At 41.4% G+C, this 27,051-nt stretch overlaps 4 protein-coding genes across 12 annotated transcripts; 1 reads left to right on the forward strand and 3 right to left on the reverse strand.

Annotated features, from left to right (window-relative positions):
- Window positions 1-1,628: 1,628 nt before the first annotated feature.
- On the reverse strand, window positions 1,629-8,097 carry LOC115733149. 6 transcript variants are annotated; one of them, XR_007196758.1, is made up of 11 exons: window positions 7,964-8,097; window positions 7,609-7,819; window positions 6,818-7,514; window positions 5,645-5,833; window positions 5,444-5,535; window positions 4,707-4,766; window positions 4,535-4,604; window positions 4,249-4,452; window positions 3,464-3,865; window positions 2,768-2,812; window positions 1,629-1,793 (listed from the first exon to the last, which is right to left on the reverse strand). XR_007196758.1 is itself a non-coding variant. In XM_048271594.1 (10 exons), exons 3-9 carry the CDS (start codon window positions 7,403-7,405, stop codon window positions 3,479-3,481), a joined length of 1,590 nt encoding a protein of 529 aa, XP_048127551.1. In that variant the 5' UTR covers window positions 7,406-7,514; window positions 7,665-7,819; window positions 7,964-8,096; the 3' UTR covers window positions 2,418-2,812; window positions 3,464-3,478. The 6 variants fall into 6 exon arrangements, 5 of the variants coding, with proteins under 5 accessions (XP_048127551.1, XP_030519676.2, XP_048127552.1 ...); XM_048271594.1 differs by lacking the exon at window positions 1,629-1,793 and having other exon boundaries at window positions 2,418-2,812; window positions 7,665-7,819; window positions 7,964-8,096; XM_030663816.2 differs by lacking the exon at window positions 1,629-1,793 and having other exon boundaries at window positions 2,418-2,812; window positions 7,964-8,096.
- A 1,190-nt stretch (window positions 8,098-9,287) lies between these two features.
- Window positions 9,288-12,012, reverse strand: LOC115733141 (pentatricopeptide repeat-containing protein At2g42920, chloroplastic). Its single transcript, XM_048271883.1, has 2 exons — window positions 9,880-12,012; window positions 9,288-9,757 (listed from the first exon to the last, which is right to left on the reverse strand). Exon 1 carries the CDS (start codon window positions 11,885-11,887, stop codon window positions 10,283-10,285), a length of 1,605 nt encoding a protein of 534 aa, XP_048127840.1. The 5' UTR covers window positions 11,888-12,012; the 3' UTR covers window positions 9,288-9,757; window positions 9,880-10,282.
- An 816-nt stretch (window positions 12,013-12,828) lies between these two features.
- On the reverse strand, window positions 12,829-27,015 carry LOC115733131 (glycerol-3-phosphate acyltransferase 1). 3 transcript variants are annotated; one of them, XR_004014467.2, is made up of 4 exons: window positions 26,233-27,015; window positions 25,055-26,010; window positions 16,893-16,900; window positions 12,829-12,840 (listed from the first exon to the last, which is right to left on the reverse strand). XR_004014467.2 is itself a non-coding variant. In XM_030663802.2 (2 exons), exons 1-2 carry the CDS (start codon window positions 26,992-26,994, stop codon window positions 25,120-25,122), a joined length of 1,653 nt encoding a protein of 550 aa, XP_030519662.2. In that variant the 5' UTR covers window positions 26,995-27,015; the 3' UTR covers window positions 24,481-25,119. The 3 variants fall into 3 exon arrangements, 1 of the variants encoding a protein (XP_030519662.2); XR_007199822.1 differs by lacking the exons at window positions 12,829-12,840; window positions 16,893-16,900 and adding an exon at window positions 22,346-22,362 and having other exon boundaries at window positions 24,935-26,010; XM_030663802.2 differs by lacking the exons at window positions 12,829-12,840; window positions 16,893-16,900 and having other exon boundaries at window positions 24,481-26,010.
- LOC115733240 (major pollen allergen Ole e 10-like) lies at window positions 14,356-17,053 on the forward strand. 2 transcript variants are annotated; one of them, XM_048285919.1, is made up of 4 exons: window positions 14,356-14,722; window positions 15,497-16,001; window positions 16,729-16,759; window positions 16,876-17,041. In XM_048285919.1, exons 1-4 carry the CDS (start codon window positions 14,663-14,665, stop codon window positions 16,904-16,906), a joined length of 627 nt encoding a protein of 208 aa, XP_048141876.1. In that variant the 5' UTR covers window positions 14,356-14,662; the 3' UTR covers window positions 16,907-17,041. The 2 variants fall into 2 exon arrangements, with proteins under 2 accessions (XP_048141876.1, XP_030519768.2); XM_030663908.2 differs by having other exon boundaries at window positions 14,357-14,723; window positions 15,504-16,001; window positions 16,871-17,053.
- Window positions 27,016-27,051: the final 36 nt, after the last annotated feature.

Below are 27,051 nucleotides of genomic sequence, written 5' to 3' on the forward strand. Positions count from 1 at the left end.
GAGCCAATTGATGCATGAATGAGGGTGAGAAGTTCAGAACCAAAGTGTGCAAGTTGAAGCTGGTGGACATTGGACATGGGTCGATAGCGTATCATGTTTTTTCTCGTATCAAGAGTAGTAAGTTGGTTCGCATCATTGGTTCGCAGGTCGCGATTTGATAGGTAGAGCGATCGAGAGCGTGGAGTCGAAATTGTACAGAATGGATCTACATGTAAAGAAGGCTTGACCCAATTGGAAAAATCTTGGACAAACTACAGATACAGAAGCATGCAAATCTGGGGTTGGGTCCAAGTCTTCCTACTCATCTGTTGAAATGTTTTTCAGGAAAAAGCCAAAGAGCAAGCAAGGGAAAGGAAAGAGGGGCAAAAGGCTCAGACGCTTTCGTTTGACCAGCGGGAACTGTCAACGTTAAAGGTCCATTGTTGTTGGAGGACTCCGGCATCAACACTCAACCGTCTACACCGCTATTCCACCGTTTCGCGTGTTGCAAATTGCATGTCCAGCCTGATTTTTCAGCTCCATTGCTTCGTTTTCTTCCATAATGAGCAGCTTCCAAGTGACCACCTGCTGCTGCTTGACTGAATTAAACTTTATTTACTCTTCTTTTTTACATTTTTATTCCCCAAGTAACCAAGCTAAGTGAGACCCAACTACCAGTTTTCTTTTGGGATGATTGCCAAATTAGTCTTAGATCTTCCATAGAAATGTCAATTCCAAACTTTTCAATTTAGCCAATGTAGTCTTAAGCCTTTTCGTGAAATTACAATGTAGTCCTTCCGATCAATTGATACCGAAAATCGTTGACATGGTGGCATCTAAATGTCAATCATTTCTAGCGGCAATTGGGTGAAAGCACACTAAAATTTTCCCATAAAAATTTAGGATTGCATTGACAAAATTGAAAAGTTCATGATTGAATTGGTAATTACACCTTTTTATTTGGTTTTTTTTTTTCCAACGGGACCAGGTCCCAATTTAATGCTTGCTACCTCGAATTTGGACATTGGAGTGGAGAAGTGGAATGAGTTCATACTTAAGGATTGGACAATACGTGATCTTTTCCATATGCGCAGCGCAGCCCTGTTTGATGCCTAAAGTCCAGGCCATTTTATAGGAGATTTTATAGGAGGTTCCACATGTCAGCACGTGATCATAAACCAGTCAAACCAACGTAATTTACACGCTGGGATCATCCCCCCAAATCTCACTCCAATAGATTATTAATCCGAGATCCAACATCGTCCGTTTCATGTAATGACGACCGGTCGGGACACAGGAAGGAATAGTGCCGAGTGAGTTCGACGAGGTCCCAATTGATTGGCAAAGAAGTCATTTTCCTTGATGAATTTATATAGCTCGTCTATGTCGTGCGTGATAGATTGAGGTCCAAAGTGCGGTATGATACAAGGATGATTTCATCAAAATGTGTAAAGCTTTCGTACCCAAAAATGAAAAATTGTAAAAAGATTAAACGCTTTAGGCTTTAATCATAGTCTGCAATCGGCATCGTGCCAGCTTCGTTGATCTTAAGTCCGTGTATGATTGGAGGCTACAACCTTATTTCGTTATCGAGAAGTCATGGAAAGAATCCTGTCTGAGACAGTTGGATCACATTAAGAAATTGCCTGTCTTTTCACAAAACCAACACCGCCAAAAAGCGGCCACCACCAACCAGCTTGCTGTCGAGTTCTACATCGCCTCCGTCGATACAAGATATAGCCACCGCGACCATCCATTGTCAATGATTGATCCTCTCCACAATCAAATTCAGCTTCAAACTTTCTTATCAGAACCTATTAACAAGTATCTATAAGCATTGGCTAAACAGTATCAAATAAGGGAAACAAGATTCAATGCGATGTTAATAATAAGCGAGAATTTATTTAAAGGAAACTTCATTTAATTTGCTCAGCAAGTGCCTCAAAAGATTCATTGCCGGTTTATTATGATCCTATAGCATCAAATTTACCGTGGCCCTATACTGGAAATCGGATCACATACAGGAAAATCACCCCCATGTAGGCCACTTTGGCGGAAATGTTTTGGAGTTGAAAACCCCCACGGGGAAAAATTTATTAAAAAAAAACTTAACATCCTAAAGAGTCATAAGGCGGCGTAAGTTCAAGACACTTTCACTAGCTAGCCACAGATAATAGAAAACGCAACCTAATTCTGACAAATTTTTGTGATAAGAACCTTCACCTTAATAGATGGTTCATCAACGTAAGCCAAACCTTTGTTTTTTTTTTGGGTCGGGAAGCCGGGCCCTTGTTCAGTTGGCCCTTTCCTCGCAAACTTTTAGATCTAAGTTCATAAATCATAGTGACATATCATTCCTACACACAAACTTCCCTTTTGTTTCGCTTTCTTCAAGTGCTTTCTAACAGCTATAAAAACAAGACAATACCTCAAAGAGATAAAAAGCCGGATAAATTTCCAGACTCCTTCATAATCAGCATAATACCGGACCTTCGAAACAGTCTCGTACATAATTTGGTTATGGCTTGCTACCACTCTCTCCTGTCTACTCCTCTTGAAACGCTAAGTTGATGGGCAATTTCACAGAGGAAAATCGACTCTGAATGAAGGGAGGAGAATTGCAGGTTTTCAAGTAATGGCACTGGGAAAGACTACACTAAGAAGGTTAAAAATAGAACTCATGGCAATGACTTCCTTAATCCTTCTCAAGGTAATGCATCTGGGGTTTAGGCTAAAAGCTTCAGATAGAGAAGAGTTACCAGTAATAGGTCATGAATCTAAGATATATCTATGGCATATTTGTCCATTTGTGGGCGGTATCTTATCACGATACCTGCATAATAGAATAAGTCGAAGTTAAACTGTGAAGCAAAAACCTCTTCGTATAAAAACAGATGAAAATATGGTGAGCGGAAGGTGAAATATTATTGGAAGGGAATGATCAATTTGGAGTAAAATCATCGGATTCTTCGTAAGCTGTTTTAAAAGCTGGTTTGCTTAGCACCACAAGCAAGATGATGAAGCCATGGTGCACCAGACATCTATATTTCACTTGGAAGTGTCAAGAATGATCACTTTGTAAAAAATTTCTGCGCAACCAAGGAAATGGTCGTAACAGCATAGAGAAAGTTCACAGGTTCAATTGCTGGGATTGAAGAATTGTACTGTAACATACTCCTAACAGTTTAACCCTGCAATCCTGCATTGGATTCTGACTTAAGGAGTATAAGTCAGTATGTGCAGAAGAATAGATTGATCCTCCTCATAAAAACAAACTTTATGCACCTAAGAATGCTAGAGGCCACAGAGCTAATGCTGATTTCGTATAAGCAAAAGTGACCTTTGACATGTGATGATCATGTTCAACTGAGAACAAACTTCAGAGCAGAGATTTAGTTGATTGCTAAAAATTAGCACTATTAATTGTATGAATATATTTGGCAACTGATAGATCAGCAATAGATTATCGGTATATTGGGCATACTTTGGTGTTGTGTTTTCAGCTGAGGAGAGTATAACCCGCAACATTTGGGAGCAGATCTGCACCAGTAGGAGGTACATTCTTTCTGGTAATATTTGTGCGAACTTGGGCATGAGATTCTGCTTCATGCTGAAACATTCGAACTAGCTCCTGAAGCTCCAACTTTCTAACCTCAACATCCTCTTCAACAATGGGCTTCTTTAAGCCAAGGTAAAGGAGACCGATTGCAATCAGTGCAGCTCCCAGAAAGAGAAGGAAGCAAGAAAATAGACCAAATGCATAAGGCGACTCATCTGATCCTGGAATTCCATCTACATTGATTCCAAAAAGTCCAGTGATGATAGATAGGACAAGGCCACAACCTCCAAAAACTCCTAAATTGTGTGTGACAGTGAGGCTCTTATCCTAGAAATAAATATAGGAACATGTGAGCAAACGCCTGACATATAAGAATTGAGAACAAGGAACATATCACACTTTCACAACACTTCCACAGCAGTAAGCAACATATAATTGGTTTCATATAAAGGTACACCAATGGCATGATAATGCTAGTCAACATGAAGGATTCTAGAAGAGTCAGTCAGGACTCTAAGTTTGTTGTTGCAATTTCAAATGTCACTACTACCAATTGTACTCACAGATCTACTACAAAACTAATGCTAACTTGTAAATAACCAGAAACAGAGACCTTATCAGCGGCATAGCACATTATATGCTCGACACCTGCATGTAATAGCTCATAAAATTGAGAAAAAGCTAAAAGAATACTGCAACTGTGGGAATACCTGTAACCATGCACGAACTGTACTCTGCATGACATCCTGAATAGTAAATAGCCGACCACGGACTGCTTCTTGTTCTTCAATCATTTCCCTCGTGCTCTTTCGTATGCTTTCTAGCAAGGCCATTGCAGCATTCCCTCTCAAGTGTAGAAGAAGCTCAAATACTATTTCCTCTCTCGCATGAAGTGACCATTTCACTCTAATAACCTAAAAGGGCAACAAGCAAAGCACACTTATAGATAATGATCATTCAGCTGGGAATTGTTCCACTAGAAGAATAGAAGTGTACCTGGGTTGATAACCTTTGGATCTCTTGATTTAAAATTATGGTAAATAAATGCATGTCTTCAAGGGTTCTCCTATCCATGAGGAGAAAAGGGAATGTTTAGTGTATGTCTCATGCATATAACATGCATTAAATTACTTTTGCTTCTAACAATAGATGGTAGCATAAGGAGCACCTGTTCATAAACATCAATTCCATTTCATCAGCTGCACCGAAGATGTTTTTGCGGAATAATCTAGAAAAGCAACCGGAAAAATGAATCAGTGAAAAACCAAGAAAATGACAACAAATGCAATGTAATAAGTTTTCTATTAACTAAAGTAAAGCCGTGTGAAAGTATAAGAATTTAATTCAATTACAGTGCTGCCTGACACCCATTTAACATATGCTAATTCCAACATTAAAAGGGTAAAATATCAAATAGGAATGAAATCATCAGGTGCAAAACTCAATGTATCTCAAGTTTTGGGACTCGAAAATAAATAATAGGAGGATCTGCAGAACTATAACCAGCACCTATGGAACCAAAAAACTGTGTGCTCTGTTGTATGAATAGCCAAAGCAGAAAGGTCATGCATACACTGCATGCTCGATTTAACTCTCTTCCCTTTTTATGAGGAAGTTCCCAGTATCAATGAGAAGCCACATCGTACATTCATTTTTAAAGAATAGAGATGAACTTGGTACTCCCAATACATAAAATGTTTGAAGTTTGACTTCAAACATCACAAGTAACATCGAGTGTCACCCATGCCCACAAGCTAAAAGTCAATGGCCACATTCTTTTCAAGGTAGATGGAGATCACACCTTCTTAAGGCGGGCATCAAGATTCGCCTTATTTGTTCACAGCAAACACTGCTGTCAGTCAATAGGGCATTTGCAAGTTTAGATCAGACAGAAAGTGTACACACCTGTCATCCCACCGTGCTAGGCGACAGGCAAGATGTGCCACAACCTCGTGGATGCTATGTGGAATGTTAGAACCTCCAGCAGCAAGCAGTTCCTACATAAAGATTGACAAGAAAATGAGTGGTGCATTTGGAAATAGGAAATCGCATAAAGGGAGATATATTCGAAGGGAAAACCAGAAACCGTAAATCTGACAGACAAACCTGAACCTCCGAAATACCCAAGATGTTAATAATGGAGGCAGACCCTTTGATGTGCAGTGACGTAATTAAAAAATTTTGAGCCTGCCATGATCGCAAAACAATGGGAATGTCATCTTCATCAGTGCATGGATCACCAGCCGACTGCCCCAACAGCTCAAATAGAAGGCCACCAGCAACTCTAACTGGAACCTGCTAGGAAATGAAGTCAAAATTGCATTACATACATTTGAGGCTTAACAAATTATGCAGCAGAGAGGGGGAAAGAAACAGCAAGTCTGTATATAATTATCCCCATGACGCTATAGTCTTTGTGATCTATCGTTTACTACCTCGTCAATCTTGAACCCTGACCTATTATTCTTTAAATCTTTAGTGATACATGAATCTCATTGAGAATTTGACTACCCCACCTGGACTGTACTCTAGCTTGATTAGGTCAGAATTTCCAGTCTCTTGCGGCTGTGATATAAGGTTTGCCTTAACATGTTTGAATGTTCACATTACCAAGGCAAGACTGACCCAGATTGTAATCCTGGCAGCCTAACTACCAAACTTCTGCTACATTATACCAAGACAGGGCTGAAAATTCAGTAACACCCCCAATTTTTTTGTACTTGCTTATTCTGCAAGGGTCTAATAGAAATGAAAAAAATAGGGATACAAACCTCTTGTGGCATTGTATTGTCTCTTTAGTTACTATAGTACACTGGCATCTACTGAGCTATGATTTTGCTGCCTATACTCACAGCAGTGTAAGCAGCAAACTTAGCACCTCAAAAACATACTAAGACAAAGAAAAGAATGCTTGAACAGAAAAGAAAGTTTACTGGCTCAGAAGTTTAGTCACGAGTGTATCACAGACCTAAGAAAGATGTCCATGCAGTCACTGTTTGTCAAGCAGTTAAAAGGCAGCAAAACCAAGAGTATGAAAGCCATTGAACCAAGTCAAATACAAGCAAATGACATCTTAAATAAATCTAATATGAAACACAAATGTAAATCAGACATCTAAGTACAAGGAAATGACATCTTAAATCAATCTAATATGAGACACAAATGTAAATCAGACATCTAAGTATCTCCGCATTTTCACACAGAAAAATAATCTCTTATACGACATTTAAAGAACTGGCCAAGAAAGGGTATGTCAACCATTAACACTTCCTTGTTTACCTCATAGAGAAGGTGCCTCATTCGTTCACTTATCAGCCTACTTTCATCGGGCAGAGCAGTACTTATGGCGGGATGTAGCCACTGCGCATTGCTCAACCATGATTTGACGAATGGGTGGTCTGCGACTACATGGCACCACCAGGTGGGGCCCACCGGCCTCTCCCAGTATGGGGTTGCCATGTCCGCAACCGTGACATCATCTTCGTTATCCCCAAAGTCAAGGGGCTGTGATACCCAGCCAGAATCAGCTTGCACGGTCTGGACGAGTTCATGTATTCTAACCCAGCCAATCGGCACCCAATGACTCCCTCGAAATTCTTCTAAAGCATGGCAATGGCCCGATTCAAGGTCACTTAGCATATCATTTCTGCTCACCGGAAAGGACCTGGCATTATTGCCGTCATCCTGGCCGCGGAATGCAACAACATCCGGTCGACATCTAGACTCGCGCTTCTCTGCCATCTGCCTCCCGGCTTGCGACGCCGTCTGCAACTTCGAACTGGATGGGAAATGGCTCATTCTCCTTCTGCCCCGTATAAACTCGAAAGCACAGATGAGTCCATCAGTCCAAAGATCCTCACCCAGCATGCTGCCTTTACTAGCACAAATTCGCACCGGGGCGATCCCTCAACTCGACGCTTGAACATCAGTTCTCACCAGCCACATCGAGCGCCTTGTTGATTTCTCCGCGTGTCGCCTAAAAGAAAAGAAAAAGATCATCTAAAATCACGACAAGTTCAACTTGAACTAGACAAGAATTTAACTTCCGTATGCAGACTAATCTCAATTTCCTTAATATGGGCACATCGGAACAGTTTCTACTCTACTGCGATAGACACGACGCAACCTTCCGCGAGCGAACAGACTATCTTGCAGGCGTCCGAGAAAGGCGTTCGCGCCAGACTGGGTTTCCTAGAGTTCATAGCGCATTCCTTCCAAATCAAGGTAAAGTAGAACCAGAAATCACAACAATGTTGCGGCCAAAGGGAAGTCCAAGCTTCGCTGCTCGAGCCAAGCAGAGGTCGATACCGACATGGTGGAAAAATACGAAAGTAAAAAAGGCGCCATGTGAAATCTCCGGCATCCGTCAATGTCAGCAAGGTCGAGTTCATGGAGAATCTTACGACGAGAGGATCGGAGAATTACCTGTAGAGAGGGAGAGGGAGGGAGAGCGAGGGGACAGAGTGAAGCCGAGGGGAGAGTGGGAGGCCATGAAGAAGAAAGAGAGTCGCCTCACGTAGCAACACGGTGCCGTTTGGGAGTAGCATCGTGGAGGGAGAGAACGGATCGGTTCGGTTCGGGTCGGCTTGGCGCGGGCGATGACGTGGAGGATCGGTGGGCTGTGCGCGTGGACACCACCGCTCCCCATTTGAAGTGCCTGAATTGAATTTTTTAGGCGCCTTCTCGTGCCGGCGAGTCGAGCCCTTTTGCCTACCGCGAAACGCCCTTCCGGAATGGCGACCGGTTATTTCGACTTTCTTTCCATTTGGTGGGGACTCGATTTGCTGATCCATTCGTCGCAGTTTAACTTGGATTAAGAAGAATGCAAAGAATCGAGGATTTTGTCCTTAGCGATTCATTGATTCAGGGACTTGAGCGTGGATTGTGGGTTTGGCAGCCCGCCAAGCCTAAACCCGAAGATGCAATTGGCGGCCCTAGGCAAGCCGTTTCTCTCTTGAGCCCAACCCCCAATCCCTTATAAGCCGAATCAAAGATGTAAAGAAAATGGAAAAATAGCACAAATAATCCCCGAACTTTAGTCAGATATGTAATATGGCCTCCTAAACTCTTAACTCATCCAGTGTGGTCATTGAATTGTGGCCCAACATGCAATATCGTTCCTAAACTTCTAATTTCTAAACACTTGTGAGAATGTTCAATATAGTCCCTAGACTATTTAAAAATATTGAAAATTTTGTGAACCATATTGAACATTGGGCCTAAGTTCATAATTTAAAAATTTAGAAACGATATTGTACATTGGACAAAAAATCATGAATCATTATGAATATTGGACCAAAGTTCATAGACCATATTAAACAAATTAAAGGTTTAGGGAACGACATTATACATTGGACCAAAATTTTATGGATTATATTGAACATTGGACCAAAAAAAAGTTCATGAACTACATTGAACAAATTAAAAATTCATGGACGACATTGTATATTGACCAAAATTCATAGATCATTTATGTTATTTTCTCTAAAGAAAACCGAGAATCCCTTTGTTTGAAAAAAAAAAACACACACTTCCAATAATTTATTTTCAGACCTTTCGAAATTTGGATAACAGAAAACTAAATGATTTAGAGAAAATGTTTTGCCAACTAAAAAAAAATAAACTTGGATTGGGGAAAAATGATTTCCCTAGAAAGAAATCACTTCTCCTAAATCACCAAACAAATAAAAATTAATCTTTTTTACTTAAATGATTTTCATTAAAAATATGTTACTTTATCACGGTGCGTAAAAATGTAATAGTCACTGCGTTGGCCACAAAGCTTTTACCACCACAAATTTTGTGTCCAGTTGTCTGGGTCCATGATTCTACTTTTCTTGTTCCTAGAATCACTGTCACTGGTTTTGCTACATTGTTGACTTCCGAATTTATTAGCTGCCCACCACACAGGTGAAGATCTAAAGAAGACCCTCTCAGAATCCTAGGCAGCTTAAGGCAGTCATTAGCAAAAATAGCAATTCCTTGCTGTTATCCATTCTTTAGAGTTGTGGAGCACGCCGAAAGCAACTCTGTTTAGGCATTGTCGCAGGCTGATCTTCTATGAACTACCGCATCTATGCCCAGAGATCAGTCTCCTTGGCAAGCATATCACAATTTCATGGTGACTGACAAGGGATCACCACATATGTATCCACGTCTTTAAACCGGTCCATATTAAGCAAGGTCAGGTCACAGCATCAGGGACTTCAATCATGTACACTGCAAGTCTGCAATTAAAATGGGAGAAATTTATGACTAACACAGAGATTGCAGCAGGAGCAGGTTGAAAAGACTTTCTCTCTCCATAAAGAATCTGATCACAGTCAAAAAATGGCCAAGACCTGTATCTCCTCTAGGGGAATTATCTGTAGAAGACCAAAGGTGCCTGTTTGAGTACATTGAAGGGCACTCTTCAATGTGTAGCTGAGCTGCTGAGGTCTCCTAGTGAGCTTCCGCTCACAATTTGTAACCCTACAAAATTTTTGCGAACGGCGTCTCCTCTGCTTGGTTGCATTGTCGCGATTTCTAGATCTGTTGCTATAACTGAATAGTAAAGTAGTTCCAGCTTATGACATTAATCATGTAAAATTCGATCCATGACATTGATGCTGTCCACTTCTTCTAGATCAGGACTGAGGAATCCTGCTTATGCTCAACATATATAAACATCTTCCTCTTCATGATGTCTACATGCCATAACTTCCCTGAGAACCTCTTAAAACATTATGCCGATTAATTTTGGAATCATCCAACATCTTGCAATATCTGCCTTAATTCAGCTAACAAGCAGTATATCTCTTCAACTCTTGGATGTAGTCTTCCTCCGGCTACAAATTCATGAACTTCCCCATCAACCTCAATCATACTAGCTCCTGGTTCTTTCTCTATCTTCCTCGTCTTCATAGAAAACCTTGGTTCCAGTGCTTCTTCATACTGATTTGAGCCAGCTAGAACATTGGACATGAGTACATAAGCACAGCTCTCACTGGAGTCCAGCTCGATCATATTTTTCGCTGCCCGCTCGGCCACATCAGCCCTTCCATGATTCACACTGCCTGATAACAAAGACCCCCATATAATAGCATCCGGGTCCATAGGCATGCTTCTTATCAGCTCTTCTGCTTCTTCAAGGAAACCAGCACGTCCCAGCAGATCAACCATGCAACTATAATGTTTTATTGATGGTTTAACTTCAGGTCTTTCCTTCATAAGCAGGAAATACTTTGTGGCTTCATCAATAAAGCCAGCGTGATTACAAGCTGTCAGAACACCAAGGAAAGTGACTTCATCCGGCTTAAAATTGGACGACCCCAGCTGAGAGAACAAGCTAATTGCTTCTTCTGCATAACCATTCCTGGCGAGGCCTAGGATCATGGAGTTCCAACATGATAGCCCTTTCTTTCGTGCTACCTGAAACACTTGATATGCCTTCCCAATGCTCCCACACCTGCAATACATGTCTATTATTGCGGTGGTAACAATCGCATTTAGCTGAGTCCCACTTTTCTTTATGTACTCGTGAACCCACTGCCCTTGTTTCAGAGCCCCTAAGCGGGCAGAAGCATTCAACAGACTAACCAAAGTAAATTCGTTCGGCTCAATTCCACTGTCCTGCATTTCCTCGAACAGATTCATTGCATCCACAAACTTCCCATTTCTAACATATCCAGTAGCCATCGAACTCCAAGTGATCGCATTCCTCTTCGGTGCCTTGTCAAACAACCTCCGAGACTTATCGATTTCCCCACACTTGGCAAGGCCCATGATCATAGAATTCCAAGCAACCACATCACAATCCGTACTTTCGTCAAACACCAGGCGAGCTTCCTCCAAGAACCCACAATTGGCATACATGTGAATGACGGTGTTTCGTATAAACGGGTCATCTTGCAGACCCAGCTTCATAATCCTCCCGTGCAGCTGAGATCCGAAGCGAGCTAACCCCAGCTGGGAATAAGCCTTAAAAACCGAAGGATAAGTCAGTCTCTGCGGCTCGATTGGCGAACATACGAGCATGTCGATGAACAAAATGATGGCATCTTGCGGAGTCGAGCTCTGGGAAAGTCCTCTGATCATGGTGTTCCAAATGAAAAGATTGGGTCTCCGGATTCGGCTGAAGAGCCTCCAAGCGTAGTCGATGTCGCCGGACGGGGAGGCGCAGAAGGCCAGCGCGCGGCTCGCGGGGAGCGTGCGGCTCGAGAGGCCGGTCTTGATGAGCTGAGCGTGGAGGATTTGGAGGTCCTTCATGGTGGTGCAGTGCTTCTCCAGCAGAGTGAGGAAGTGGTGCGGGTCTGGGACTAGAGCAGGCATGGAGGGTGAAGCGAAGTGACAGGTCTTGCATAGTGTCATTTGGATTTGCTCTTTGGTTCTGGTTCTGTGTGGCGTCACAGTCTGTGATCCTCCATGGATGAGGAGAGCCGCGACGTGGAAGAGAAGACTCGATGACTCGACGGTTTACCGGTATTTCTTCTCCGGAAGTCTGGGAACCACCGGCCTGCGCGGTTTCATTTTCGGGTCGAACCAGCGATTTCTGAGTCTCTGACGAGTGACGGTCGAACTGGGCCGGCCCCTCATTTGGAACCGAACCAGACCGGAACAGGTCTGGAACCGGTCGAGTAAGGCCGACTCCGTCCGATAATCGCCCCTCGCTCTTAACGAGGGAAAAAAAAATTCCCCATTTATAGTAAAGATAAAAATGGTTAATTACAATTTTGAACCTCTAAATTTTATTGTCCGTACAATTTTGTATTTCATTATTCTCTTTTCTTTTCTCCATTGGCTATCAAATCAATTAACGTGAAACAGAGTACAAATTTCTAAGGAGATCTTTCCCCTTTAATTAGCTTAAGCAAGCTAAGGTGCCGCTTACTTTCGGATTAATTAAGGCACTAACTTCGTGCTTCACCATATAATTTCTTTTCTCGACATCCTCAAAGCTAGGCTTTGTCGTTATGTAATTTGCCTCTTCGGACATCAAATGGCCCAAGATAACATAAACAACTCCTGTTTCGCTCTACCAACACGTGAAGATAAGGACCCATCATAGATTTCGGTACATCAGATCCAATATATCCTCCAAAAGAGAAAGTGAAAAAAAAAAAAAAAAACAGTACAATCCAATTATTGTCATAGGATACCCTCTTCTCGAAATACAATACTCGGTCACCATCAATAAATCCCTTTAGCCTGAAAAAAAAAAATACAAAAAATGGAAAATGTGAGCAACAATTAAGCAGGGCCTTTAGCTAAAGCTACAAAAGAGGGTCTAGGGGGAATATTAAAATACACGTAGGTATATTTTTCTTGTCCTGTTGGTCAAAAGCTAAAGCTTCAATTGGGATTAGGGTTTCGGACCGTCCGCTTTAAGGACCATATGTCCACTAATCCGTTTCTTTATGTCTGACCACATGCTTGTCGTATTTATAACGGTGATTCATAATTTATATAAGCATGCTAATGCTTCGCTAATGATGGCTTTTCTTGACTTGCACCCCCATCCCTCGTCAGCAAGGTCCTAGCAGTTCGAGTACATGTTTTCGATTTGTGGCACTATTGAGTTTGCAATTATTGCGGTCGATCGGTATTCCGATGTCACCTCGTACTAATTTTCAAGCTAATTGCATTCTCGGACTTATACAAATATGTACAAAAAAAAAGAGTAAATGAAATGATCGACGGATGAACGATTATAAACGACCACATTGTGCTTTTAATATACGGTCTCACCGTGCAAATTGCTCTATATGGGTTTGAGACCAACGGCCCCTAACCTTCTAACGACAAAACGTGTAATGTGTGAATTGATTCTTGAAAAGTATAATTCACTTACTGTTTCACGGCAAGTTTAGTTCTTCTCGTTCATATTTTGTCAAGTTTAGCCTGAAATGCGGAGATTGGCATGTAATGTTACATGGCGGTATAGATCGGGGTGTTGGAGATCTAGTTTAGGAAGAGGGGAGCAGGACGATCCGTGACCGTGCTTAGGTCTGTCTCCCAGTCAACCGGGCGACACAATTAGCGGGACTTGGTCTCGACCCTCGTGGCCGGGACAGAGCAATCTCTGCATACATCAAATCAAGTCGCAGTGTCCCTTGTGGAAAAAAAGGTGGAAAAAGACCCCGGGAGACTGTGGATCTTTGCAAAGCGCAAAGCAAAAGAAAAGGGCGGAGAGGAGGAGGGCGATGGCCGATGGGGTCTGGAGCCAAAGAAGGAAAAAGCCTGATGCAACTCTCCTATGAAGCGTTGCTTGATTAACACCAGGACAAAGGCTTTGAGAGAAAAAGCCATTTCAGGCGCACATGATGGGTGCCCCAAGATTGGAATATCATTGAAGTGACCGAGGCCGGTTGGAACAGTTGCTCTGGTAGGCATCACTCCGTATCTCCCCGGTATGGTCGCACGTTCTCTTGAATATATAAAGCCGCACGATCTCAGGCTTTAGTTACCTCAGAATAGGTCTCGATACTTATTAACTCCCCTGGAGACTTGGCATTGGCGAGTGTGGTGAGAAGTCGAATCGGGGAAGCGATGATCGTGGCAATGGCGGCGAAGCGAGGTGGCGTGATGACGCGGAAGGTGCCGGCGGCAACCGAATACATCTCAGCACAGAAAATGCGAGTCTTGATCTAGCCGAAATAACAAAATATCAAACCTTTTAAAAGAAAAAATCAGAAATGAAAGAAAAATGAAAAGTGGTGGGGGGGGCGCGATGAACGCAAAACAAACATCATCACCATCATTACAATCAGCCACTCCCATCCCCGCACCCAAACACAAGACTTAAATCCATCTCCCTATTTCCTTCCCCTTTTTTTCAACTCCCCCCTCTTCCTTCCCACACCTTTTTTCCCTCCTTTTTGCACCTTCGTCCCCTTCCCTCCCCCCGAGTCCCCCCCTCTCTCTCTCTCTCTCCTGATGTCTCTCTTCTCCTGCTTTGTCTCTCACCCTCCTTCTCTTCAAGTTGTCGTCTTTACGCCAAAGGGTATAAAACCCCCCATTCCCTTTCGACCCGGACCGCCCGCCGATTCTCCCGTCTGAGGTTTTGTGAAGCTTTTGTCCCCCTTTTGCACAAGAAGAAGAAGGAGGAGGAGGAGGAGGGAGGCTGGCGAGATTGGAAGACCATATATGGGTGGAAAGCGTGTTCGCTTCGCGATAATCCTGCTATGCCTTCTCTTCCTGCGTTCAGGTAAAAACACTTCCGCATCTCTCTCATGCTTAAGATTTTGATCTGAGTTAACACCGCAAGTGCTCGAACCGGTTCGTACCGTAGTTCCCACTGTCCCAGCTCCGTGCGTTTCGCTGGTTGTCTTTCCTTACCGGGTAAATTGAGCGGTTCGATTTTTAGGCTTTCTGGGACCAAATAGATCGAGCTGTGGAATGGAATTGTGGGCTTGGGAGGTCTGATTGTTTCATCGGTTCAGTTCAGGGTGGTCTCCCGTGCATTTTGGGATATGCGAAAACAGTTTGATGCTCATAGAAATCTGGAATTTCTGCGCTGATGGTTCCCTGCACACCCTTTTGTAGGCTGGAAAAAGAAATATTTTTTTTCCCTGCGCCGTTTGATTGTTTGACCTTTTAGCCCAATCGCAGCAGTATTCAATTCATGGACCCTCCTTTATTTTTTCCTTTGTCCCCACTTTACCCACTTCTAAGTGACTGTTGATCATGTTCCTACTAGAACAGTAATTCCATAGTTGGGTGTAACCCCGTCATTCCCTGTGGGAAAATTTAGGAGATATACCAGAGGATCAATTGAAGATTTTACAGACAGAAAAAGGGTGTGTGTGAGAAAAGGAAAAAGAGGGATTTGGCTGGGGGTGTGCTTCAGGATTCAGTTACAGTACCTAATCTTCAGTAGGTGCAGTAGAAGACAAGTATTGCTTTCTTTCTTGCTGTTAAAGAATGGTTATGTATAAAAGAGAAATAAAGTATAGAGCCCTGCTTTAACTTTTGTTGACCGCTTCAGGTTCGGGGTCGATTGTGATAAGGAAGGAAGCAGTTGGATACGCCAATGAAGTAGCCCAGGTAAAGAAGTACCAACCCTCCTCGCCTTCTGGCCAAAAGGACATCACAAATCCGGTCACGACTGTCCCCACTATAATTCCAGCCCCTTTCGCTTCTGCCGAGCCGGTAGTTAACCCAACGTCAAACCCCGAATCGGCCCCACCGACCGTGATGACCCCCACCGCATACCCGCCCACCATGACTTCGCCCCCATCTTTGAGCTCCAGCTGGTGCATTGCAAGCCAGAGTGTGTCGCAGACTGCCCTGCAAGTCGCTCTGGACTATGCCTGCGGGTACGGCGGGGCCGACTGCTCGGCAATTCAGCCCGGTGGGAGCTGTTATAACCCAAACACGGTGCGCGACCATGCCTCTTACGCGTTCAATAAGTATTATCAGAAGAATCCTGTTCCCACAAGCTGCAGCTTCGGAGGAACAGCTGTTGTTACCAGCACTGACCCAAGTGAGCCCTTACTTCTACTTTTTACCCTTGCATACGTAATTCTGTATCTCAGGCAATGTTGATTTGTTCATACGGAGTGTGATTTAATAACTAGTCTTGGTGAGAAAAGGTTCAAGCCCTCCTAGAGTTTCACATTACATTACTCCTCGTTGTCCTCTAGGAGGGGCCTTATCGCTTATCATGTTTAGCCTGGGCCTGCCTATCCGTCAACAGTTTTAGCCCTCTCTTGCCCCATCAGCAAAAGTAGAGCAGATGATTTAGCCTTAGGCCCAAGCCCAAAAGATGCTGCTTGGGCTGCCAACTTCAGCATTAAGCATTGACCTTCTTGCCTGATAAAGATACCCATTTCCTTCTAAGGAAAAAAGTTTTGGCAGTTGGGTACAGAGCCAATCTGAATTAGATAGTTGCCTGCCAACCAACTGATGAAATGTAATAACAGCAACAATTCATGCATTCTTTAAAGAAACACAGCCTGTTGTCTTGTTTACCGAAAAGAAAAATAGCATGTTGCTCTGGCACTGGCAACAATTCTCCCAGACAGGAAAGAAAATGGAAGTGATGACAACTCTGTGATAGTGAAAACTAGGTGGATTGAGGAAAAACCATCAGACAAATCTGTGGGAGCATAAAACATTTCGTATGAACCATAAGTTTTCCATTTGATCTTCTTAATCCATTTGAAATCTCACCTTTGCTGATTTTTCTCTGTTCATCCTCATGATTCCAGGTACTTCTACATGTCAATATCAATCCATCAGGTGAATTTTCCCAACGTTATTGTCTGAACTTCCTTTGTATGATTTTATCACAAAAAATTGAGGGGATCTTTCCTATCAATAATATGTCACGTATATGTATGAAATCTGCAGCACAGCTTCATCAATCTTGAACACCACAAACTCTAGTGGGGCCACGGTTTTCGGCGCCGTGCCTTCAGGCCCTTCCACTTCGTCAGCTTCCCAATTGACTCGCATCACCTCTATTGTCATGGCGCTGAGTTGGCTGAGTTTTGCTTCCAGAATCCATTAACCAAGCCACACATGTACAGCAATGAGCTTGCAGATTTCTACAAGATATATACATGATGATCTTGCGGGCGTGCCTGACATTATACTTCTCACGACTTGTACTGTTTCCGTGACTACTGAATCCCTGATCAGAACAGGGGATTATGTAGGGTGAGATGAGATGATGATCGGATTTGTTATCAGCTGTAGAAGCTTCAGATTGTTCCTGGTGCGAGGAAAGAAAAATAAGTTTGTCAATATCGGGAATGACTCTAAGACGAGGTTATTACTGGAGAGCGGAATTAGCACATGCGATTCACCTCGATATTTCTTCTAGTTCACATTATCATGTATTGATTTTTGTCTAGCAGTTTGGAGAACACTCTATTCGCCGATACATATTTGTTAAGAGACTTGCATGGTTATAGACTGATCTCTGTGAAATGTTTGACTTAAAGGGTTGAAGCCAACTTGTATGATCTCGTCATGGACTTAGATTAGTTCCGTAGGCACCTCTCTGTGAAATGTTCTTGATATGTCCTTTTTCACCATGGAATGCGATGGTGGCTAGGGTTGCTCCTCATCACGGGTTTCGGAATGGGTATTAGTGGTGGGACACAATAGAGGATATGCTCGCGATCATTTTTCTGTCCAAATGATTATGCACATGCACACCAATGAATTTTAATGAAAAGTACAAAAACAGTTTTAAATTTATTACATTAGAACTGATTCAATTCTAAATCTTTTAATTGGACCAATTCAGTCCTAAAGCATTTTTGCATTTATTCCAATTGAATCCATTCGATTAACTTTTCTTGAAAATCACCGACAATGACATTTTTAATAATATTTTATTAATTTTTTGAAAATATCTTATGATTTTTTGGTTGTCTTGTCTTTTCTATGCTTTATTTCTTTCTCTCTTTTTTGTTGTGGGTCGGCAAGGGCAGCCGATTGACCCTTGCCCACCACAGGCAAAGGCCACAAAACCCTTGCCCTCGATATGGACATCGCGACCTCACCCTGGGCTAGCGGCCAACAAAAAAGGAAAAGGAAGAAAAAGAAGTAAAGCACAGAAAAGAAAAAATGAAGAAAGAACCAAAACAATTATTAGAATATGTATTAAAAATGTCCACGTCATCATCGGCCATGTCATGTAGGACGGCAAGCATCTTGTTAGCAATTTCTAGCCAAAATTGGCGGGAATGACTCAATTGGTACTCATGCAAAAAGATTTAGATTGAATTGGCTCAATTAAAATGTTTAAAATTAAATCGGCATCAATGTAATAAGTTTAGGACTTTTTTTATACTTTTCCCATGTATTTTGTGGTGCACACAATTGAATATCAATAGAGACAAAAAAAAAAAAAAGGAAAATTACACAAATAATCCTAGCTTTTGGTCCAATGTGCAAATATCATTCTTGAACTTTTACTTAGTTCAATGTAGTCATTGAAGTGTTTCCAAATGTTCATTCTAATCCCTAAACTATCAATTTGTTCAATCTAGTCCCTCAACTTTTCATAACAATATCAAATCAGTCATTCGATTAAGTTCACAAGTTTTCAAATGCTATCTTTTTAATACTTTTTTTTTTTTACGTTTTGTGTCTATATAAATACTATAGTTCCATTAAGTGTATCTTAACTATAGTTCCATTACGGTTTGTGTCATTATGATACTACATATATGACCTCATTTAGCTATATCAAATTCATAATTTTTTAACTTATACATAAGCGTTTGGAAAATTTTCAAAAAGGGCGTGAAATGCCATTATTTTCTCAAATAGAGGTCTGAAGTGCTCAAATTATTTCAAAGAAGGGTCTAGCCAAAGGGCATTTTTGTCCTTTACATTGTTATTTTTTTCTTTTTCTATTTTATTTTTTTTATTTTTATCTTTTCTTTTCTTTTCTTCCCCCTCCCTAAGCCATTCCCGGCCTTGGCGACCCTTGCCTAAGCCGGCGTTGGGCTTAGACATGGCCATGGGTCGGTTTGGGCTTGGAACCGGCCCGTGGAATAACCGAAACCGGCCCATTGATCGGGAACCTGCGGTTCCAAACCGCCCAAAAAAATAATAATAATGGGGAAGAGCCAATGCAATGGCCATTATTATAGCCATTGCAATTATCCCCCCCCCCCTTTTTTTTCCTTCTTAAATTGTCTATAAATACCATTTCTCCCATTTCATTTTTTCTCACAATTTGTCTCAAATTCTCTCAATTCTCAATTTTCTCAAATTCTCTTAAGCCACTCAATCCCGGCTCAATTCTGTCAATTTTCTGAATCGACTTTCCACTCAATTTTCTAACAAAAATAGCAAGTGGAAGCGAGCTGGTGCTAGGGGAAAAAGCCCGATGCCGATGGAAGATGGGGAAATCCGATTATCCTCAACCTCATAATCAATATGATTTCTCGTGAGTTTACATGTTGGGTAGACAATGATGATAATATCAACTATGTTCCCAACATCGAGCACGTCCCAACACAAGAAATTTTTCATCCTCCTACTAGCGTCGAAGAAACGTCGACAGCAAAGAAGCCGGAACGGTAGGCTCGGGAGAGTACATCCAACTTATGGCAACACTTCAACAAGATATATGTAAGCGGAGACAAGTACAAGATAAATTGTAAATATTGTACGAAATCATACAATTTTAATAAAAGAGATGGCTATGGAAACATACCGTCGGCATCTTACGCAAAAACATACAACACAAGTGAGGATCGACACCAGACAACAACAAATTTCTAGATACGTCAATCCTAACACTTATCCTTTATTTTGTTATAGTGATGAACTTTATAAAGAAATATTAGCTCAATATATTGTCATTGAACATTTACCTTTTACTATTGGTGAAAATTTTGATTTGAATTTTTTATCAACACTGCATGTATTCCTCATGCAAAATTTGTTCCAAGAACTACTCTTAAAAGCGAACTTTTTAGAGTTTATAAAATAAAAAAAAGGGCTTTGCAAAACTATTTTACGAATTTCAATGGACGTGTGCATATAGGTAGCAATATTTAGAGTGATCTTTAACAAATTCATTATTATATAGGTATCACATGTCATTGGAACGGTGACGATTAGAACATTCAAAAAAGAGTACTTGCATTTCGAGTGTTTGATGAAAGGCATACGGCCAATAATATTTATAGAATAATTATGCAAGTTTTAAGAAGAATATAATTTGATTAATAAATTTTTTTCATTTGGTTTTGATAATGCCGCATCAAATACCGCATCCATTCCCGATTTAGAAAATATTTGTAAACCCTCTTTTAGCGGACAATTTTTTCACATTAGATGTGCTTGCCATGTTTTAAATTTATGTGTACAAGATGATTTACGAACTCTTGAGACTTTTCTCAACCCAATAAAGAGAGCAATTAAATTTTTATGGAGTCATCCCCAAGTTATGAAAGAATGGGACAGATTTTGTAAATCACATGCACAAAAACCAAAATGATTTTTAAAAGATATTCAAACTCGTTGGAATTTAACCTACGAGTTGCTTCATCAATCTTTTACTTATAAAGATTTATTATCTACGTTTATTTCAAATAATATTTCCGAAATTAGTTTACTTCCGCAAGATTAGGTTGTTTGCAAAAAAAAAATTAGATTTTTTGAAACTTTTTAATTATGCAACTTATACTTTATGTGATATTTATTATCCTCCTACGCATTTTTTTTTAATAGAGTGTGTTAATATTGCTGGTTTTTTTTTTGTGAATATGAAAAAGATACTCAATTAGCTTCGACTATTATAGCAATGAAAGCAAAATGGCTACATTATAATGCCTGCATTTCTCTTATTTATTCGGTTCCTATTTTTTGGATTCCGTACTTATTTAGATGGTTTGTATGTTATCTGAATGATTTTATTTGATTTTTACATTTCAATAACCACGAGATATTAAAACTATAGATGGTTTGTATGATTATACGAATGATTATTATTATGATTGTTTACATTTGAATGAAATAGTAGATATTAAAACTATACAAGTAGAAGTTAAAGACGTTATAGTAGCATTATATAATGAATTTTGTAGTAGATATGGTTTGGGTGATATTAGATCTTCTTAACCTAGTGTCTCACAAAGGGAGGAGAGTGGTAAACTTAGTAGAGGGTACAATCTGCTCATTAGTAGGCAAAAAAGACAAAAGAGAGTAACAAGTAATATTTCCGAATTAGAAAATTATTTAATCTTTGTTTTTGAGTTTCATGATTCCGAACACAACACAGATTTCAAAATTCTAGAGTGGTGAAAGACTCATTCAACCCAATTCACAATCCTCGCTCTCATCGCAAGATAGATGTTAGCAAACCCTTTCTTCAACAATTGTAGTTGAACAAGCATTTAGCGCCGAATGATTAATTTTGGACGATCATTATTCAAGATTAAATTCGGATGCTATGGAGGCTCAAACTTATGTCCATGATTGGACAAAGGCTAAATTTCAACAACAAGAGCTGGATCGAGACGACAAATTCTTCAATGATGATAGTGGAGATACCTCCACCACCGGTACTACAATAGATAGCAACGATTAACGATGAGGTAAGTTGGGGTTATCAAAGGTAAAAGAACTATATGATCTTTGATTCTTCTATCCTCAAGAAGATATGTAGATGCTTAATGATAATTCATTAAGTTCAAAGCCCCTTCCCTCTCCCTTTTTTTTCCCTAAATTTGATTACAATATATAATTTGATTATAATTTATAATTAATAATTTTTTATTTTTTATTTCATAATTTATTATTTAAAATTTAAATTTTAATTTTAGAACCGAAATCGGCCCTTGAACTGCCGAACCAAGATCACCCCTTCAAGTGCCGGTTCGGTTCCGGTTCAATCATGGCAACGAACCGGAACCGACGGTTCATAGCCCGTGGTCATGTCTAGTTGGGCTACCCTCGCCGGCTTCGAGTGAGAGCAGCCCTGGCGTTGCCTGGGGGGGCTAGGATAACCCTCGCGGGCGTGAGGGCAGCCCTCGCCCGCTCAAGCGAGGTAGCCTCTCCCGATGCCGACCCAAGCAAGGGTAGCTTGACGCCGCGTGAACGAGGGTGGCATGAGGCCAACATTGGCCTAGGGAGGGGAGAAAAAGAAAAGAAAGGAAAAAAAAAGAAATAGAAAAAAGAAAAAAAAAATCCAAAATATAAAGGACGAAAATGTCTTTCACCTAGGCCCTTCTTGGAAGTAATTTGAGCACGTCATGCCATTATTTAAAACAAAGTTCACTTTATGCCCTTATTTGAGAAAATGATGGCACTTCGAGCCATTATTTGAAAATTTTCCCTAAGTGTTTTCATAAATATACATTATAATGACACTAATTTATATATATTCTTTGTACTTTTCTTAATCTAAATCTTGTTCCTAATTTTTAAGATAAATAATTTTCAAGTTTTTGCATTTCGTGTTTTCTTTAATTAAATTTAGTTAAATCTATTAGTTAGGAAAACATAATAGCAATAATATTGATCCGATACAATTCTAAATGAGGTTTTATTTTTACTATTATGAAGATCATAAGCTGAAATATACATAAATGGAACAAACATAAAATTTATAAAAATCAAAAATGTAAAAAAGTGATAAAAGGATAGACATACTTTTTGTTGAGATAGGAAATATATTGGTCTGAAAAATATTTTTAAAATCCGGATAATAATGTCATTATGAAAACTTTTGACCTTGTTGATGGACTCAACCGAACAAATTGAAAGTTCAAGAACCAGATTGAACAGTTCGGAATAATTCAAAGATCACATAGAATAAATTAAGAGTTCAAGAATGGACACTACACATGAAATCAAAGTTCAAGGACATACTATGTCATTTTTTCGAAAAGAAGATGACACCCACCATAAGAAGTCAAAATAATCTCTCTATAACTCCATACTCTGTCGACTTCATCTCATCAATTTCATGAAATTGGTGGAGATAGCTTCTGGATTCAAGCATAATAATAATAATAATAAAAAACACAACCGGAAAGAGAAGAGAGAATTGTTCCGGAGCCATTACTTGAGAAATGAAGAAGAAACTAGGGACAAAGCCATTGAATTATGTGGTTGCAAGCACCTGTCTTCTTTCTCCTTCTACTTTATTAATTTTTTTTTTTTTTTGGCAGGTAAAACATCACATTTTCCCATCGAAGGGCTGGTGTCGAGATTTTGATCTGCCTGAATTGCTAATATCCATTAAATTCCATCATGAGAACCACTGGCATTTATCGTATCATTCATTGCCATTGCCCCGGAAGACTCGACACTGCCAGTCTGCCACACCAACCACCCGATCGATTCCCACATTTGCATGCACGCATCTCAATTTGGTATAGGAACTTGGGAGCCTCCGAAGACTTAAATATTAACCGCCACCAAAACCTTAATAAAACATAGAGAAAAGTCAAAGCTTGCGATTCTGTGGATGAAAGGAGATTGATGGTGTTGGGAAATATCGATTGGAATAAGATGAAATCAAATCAAATTTTGAGGCATAGTAACACTCTCTTTAAAATTTTATTTGTCCCATAATGTTGTTAATGATTTCCAGCAAATATCCTCCAAGATACAATGAAGTCTCTATGAAAATAGCATATAGCTATTATGATATTTCTCTAAAATGTCTCAAGAGAAACAAGTGAAAACAATGGCTATGTATCTTTAGAAAAAAATGAAAAATAAAAGTTAAGATTCCGAAAATCAGCACAGTCAGTCAATTTATATTAGTTGAAAGAAAACAACTATTCATGTCTCAAAAGAGTCATTCAATCATAACTATTCGTGTTCAAAGAATAGTTAATTTCGAACACACCACTTTGTGTCCGAAGAATAGTTAATTCAAACACAACTCTTCGTTGTCCGAAACACAACTCTTAATTGTCTTAAAACTATCTCGTTTGAAAAATTGCAACTCTCAAGTAGAACCAATTAATTAAAATTCGAAAGATAAATTTAATAAAATAATTGCAACTCCTATGTGAACAGTCTTTCATTAGAAGTCAACAATTTATTTTTACTATAATTTCAAAAAATAAAAAATGAAAAGTAAATATCATTGGTTAGTGCCAATAATTATCCACGACCATCTAATAATTGTGCAATCACATGCGGGTATGGTGGGGTCTAGCCCACTTGTCTATTTTTCTTATTTTAGAATACTGTAATAGCATTCTAATTTATAAACCGACTTGCATTCTCCCATCTCTCCTATGTGGGCCACAATAGGAGGCACTTATGTTTGTTTTTCAAACAAGCTTCAACAAATGGTCCCCGTGAATGATCATGGGAAGAGAAGTTTCTTCATGTTACTATCAGGGATAAGTTTTTTTTTTTTTTTTTTGGGTTGAATATCGGGGATAAGTTAAAGTTCTCAAATTATGGTTTGCACACGCAACTATGGATGGTTATTGTCATGTTTATTATGATGCATGGTCATCGCATCGAGTCATTGCGGATGAAGTTTTCTACTACCAACTCGGGTGACATTAAGTTCGCGCCGAAACAACTCGATTCGATCCAATGGATTGGCCAAAGTATACATTGTTGTTCAGTTGCATGCAACTTTTCAATCTAGGATGCCATGTGATTTTATCTGTGCAGAACATGTGGGGGTTGAACGTTGATCTCTCCTTGACTGCGCATAATAAATGTTGGCAAACTAGATTGCGGCCTTTTAAAGTTAGTCAACCTAACAAACCCTCCATCCTAGGCAAAGAAAAATATGAATTCCCAACGCACCCCTTCGACTTTCAACTAGAGACAAAAAAAAAGTTGACTTCGAAAAGCAAACGTCAAAGGCAAAAATGCAGAGAAAATGGATCGCCCACTGCATGCGAAAGCTAGCAGAACTGGGGACTGATGATGGGAACGACCCGACAGACAATCAATTAATACATGGAACGATGACGATGACGATGCCACGGTCCACAATTCTAACGCCACGTAAATGAATATATCTTCACGTCCAAAGTACTTACCGTGATATCAAAACCCACATATAATGGTAGTTACTACAAAGAAAGAGAGGAGGGTTAAAAAAAAAAAAAAAAATCAAGTAACCATTAATAATCTCGAGCTGACTAGAATGTCCTCTTCTTCTTCTTCTCCTTGACGATCCCTTCATTGCCTGCGAGCATCATGTACTTGTCCCTCCGGGTGAGGCTAGTGCACTCGAACCCCAGAGCGTGGGCGAGTTGCTTCTGGATGTTGTTAGCGACCTCGTGGCTCGACAGACCGCCGGCGCACGTGAGCTCTGGGGGAACTTTCTCCAGGACCCGGACGTGATAACAAGGCCTAGGGTTCATGAGGAAGAAGATGGGGTCCAGGCACTTGAGCCCGCTCGCGGTCGTCCCGTAGAACATGCTCACATGCGCATCCATCGCCACCGGGACGATCTCATCCGCCAGCTCGGCGAACAGCGAGCTGAACCTGAGCAAGTACGGCTCTCTGCAAGTAGTTCCCTCGGGACACACCACCAAGTCGCCTTCACTCAGCAGCTTCTGCATGGTCTCTCCATCTTTGGCTCGGTCTCGGGTCAGCCGCACCGTCCTTATCGGGGCTATGATCTCGGACATCTTGCTGAGGCTGTAGGTGACTGCGGTCAGAGGTTGTCCGAGGGATGTGCTGAGGAAGACCGGGTCAAGGAGGGTCCGGTGGGTGCACACGTAGAGGACCCCCTTCCTCGGGCCTGACCTCGCGGGTCTCGACCCGCTGATGTTGAACTTCACGCCACTCAGCGTTCCTAAGAAGATGGCCAGCTTGTAAGGGAGATAGATGCCCACCAAGAGCCTGAAGATGGCCAGGACGATTCCGAGCGGAAGCCACAGGAACATGGAGAGGGTAGCGAGCGGGGTGGGCAAGAACGCAAGCCTCCCATCGTGGAACACCAGCGGCTTCGGGTACTTGCTCCTGGGCAAGACCGCCGAGCCTGTGCTGCCCTTGGCCTCTTCCTGGGTCACCAAATAACCCTCCTGTCAATTTGCAAACGGTTAAGGAATAAGGACATGCACAACAAATGTAGCAGCTACAGAGCAGCAAATGTGCTTTCCCTGAGGAATGAATATGGTACATTCTGGTGCATCGGATTTTCCTTGAAGAGGAAGAAGGTACAACTGTCATGCACTTTCAGACTTCCCCAAAATGACACGCAAATTGTTGGTAGAATGCATTGAAGACCAAGGAAAAGTCTGTACCTTGCAGAGGGAGATGAAGAGATGGTCATGGAAGCTCGGACCTCCGAGCCCAATCTCGGGCTTCCTCTCTCCAAAGTAGGCCTTCAGTGCCCTGTGCTTCACCAGCAGACCCGACCCGGAAACGAGCCCGGTGAAGTAACCCCCGAGCGTCTGCAACTCAGTCCCCACCACATCGTCAACACTCAAGTACTCCCTCAGGAAGCCCTCGACCATGACCCTAGGGACGCTGGTGAACACCACCTTGCGACCAGCCGAGGCCAGGACCTCGTAGGCGTGAGCGTTTAGTCCCTCAAGGTAGAACTTGGGCAGCACAGCCCTGCTCACGCTCTCCATGTCCCTGACCCTGAGCCCACAGAAGGAGATGAAGATCATGGCCCTGAGCTTGAGCTCATGGTCCAGGACCCACAAGACGGGACACGACAGCAGCAAGAGCAACGCCCTGAAAATGCTACCCCCTTCGAAAGCCACAAGCATGAAGTAAGGGAAGAAGGACTGGGGTCTCAGGAGGGCGCCATGGATGTCGCAGACCAAGGCCTCGGACTCTCTGCCTTGCAAGGAGCACTTGGTCACAGGAGGGAAGGGACTTTGCGGGGGTTGTTGTTGGGCTTGTGACGATGGCGATGATCGGTGGGATGGGTTCTTGGTGTTGGTGATGAGGAAGCCGCAGTTCTTCATTCTCATGGCGGCTCTGTAGCATGAGTCGGCCAGAAGCTGGCACAGGAGCCACTCTGCTAGCTTGAGGAGCACCGTTGGGAACACCATGGCCTATTGACTTCCTTGAGCTTCAATATGAAAGAGAAAGAGAGAGAGAGAGAGAGA

Source organism: Rhodamnia argentea, chromosome 10 (assembly GCF_020921035.1).
Source record: "Rhodamnia argentea isolate NSW1041297 chromosome 10, ASM2092103v1, whole genome shotgun sequence".
NCBI classification, from domain to species: Eukaryota; Viridiplantae; Streptophyta; class Magnoliopsida; order Myrtales; family Myrtaceae; genus Rhodamnia; species Rhodamnia argentea.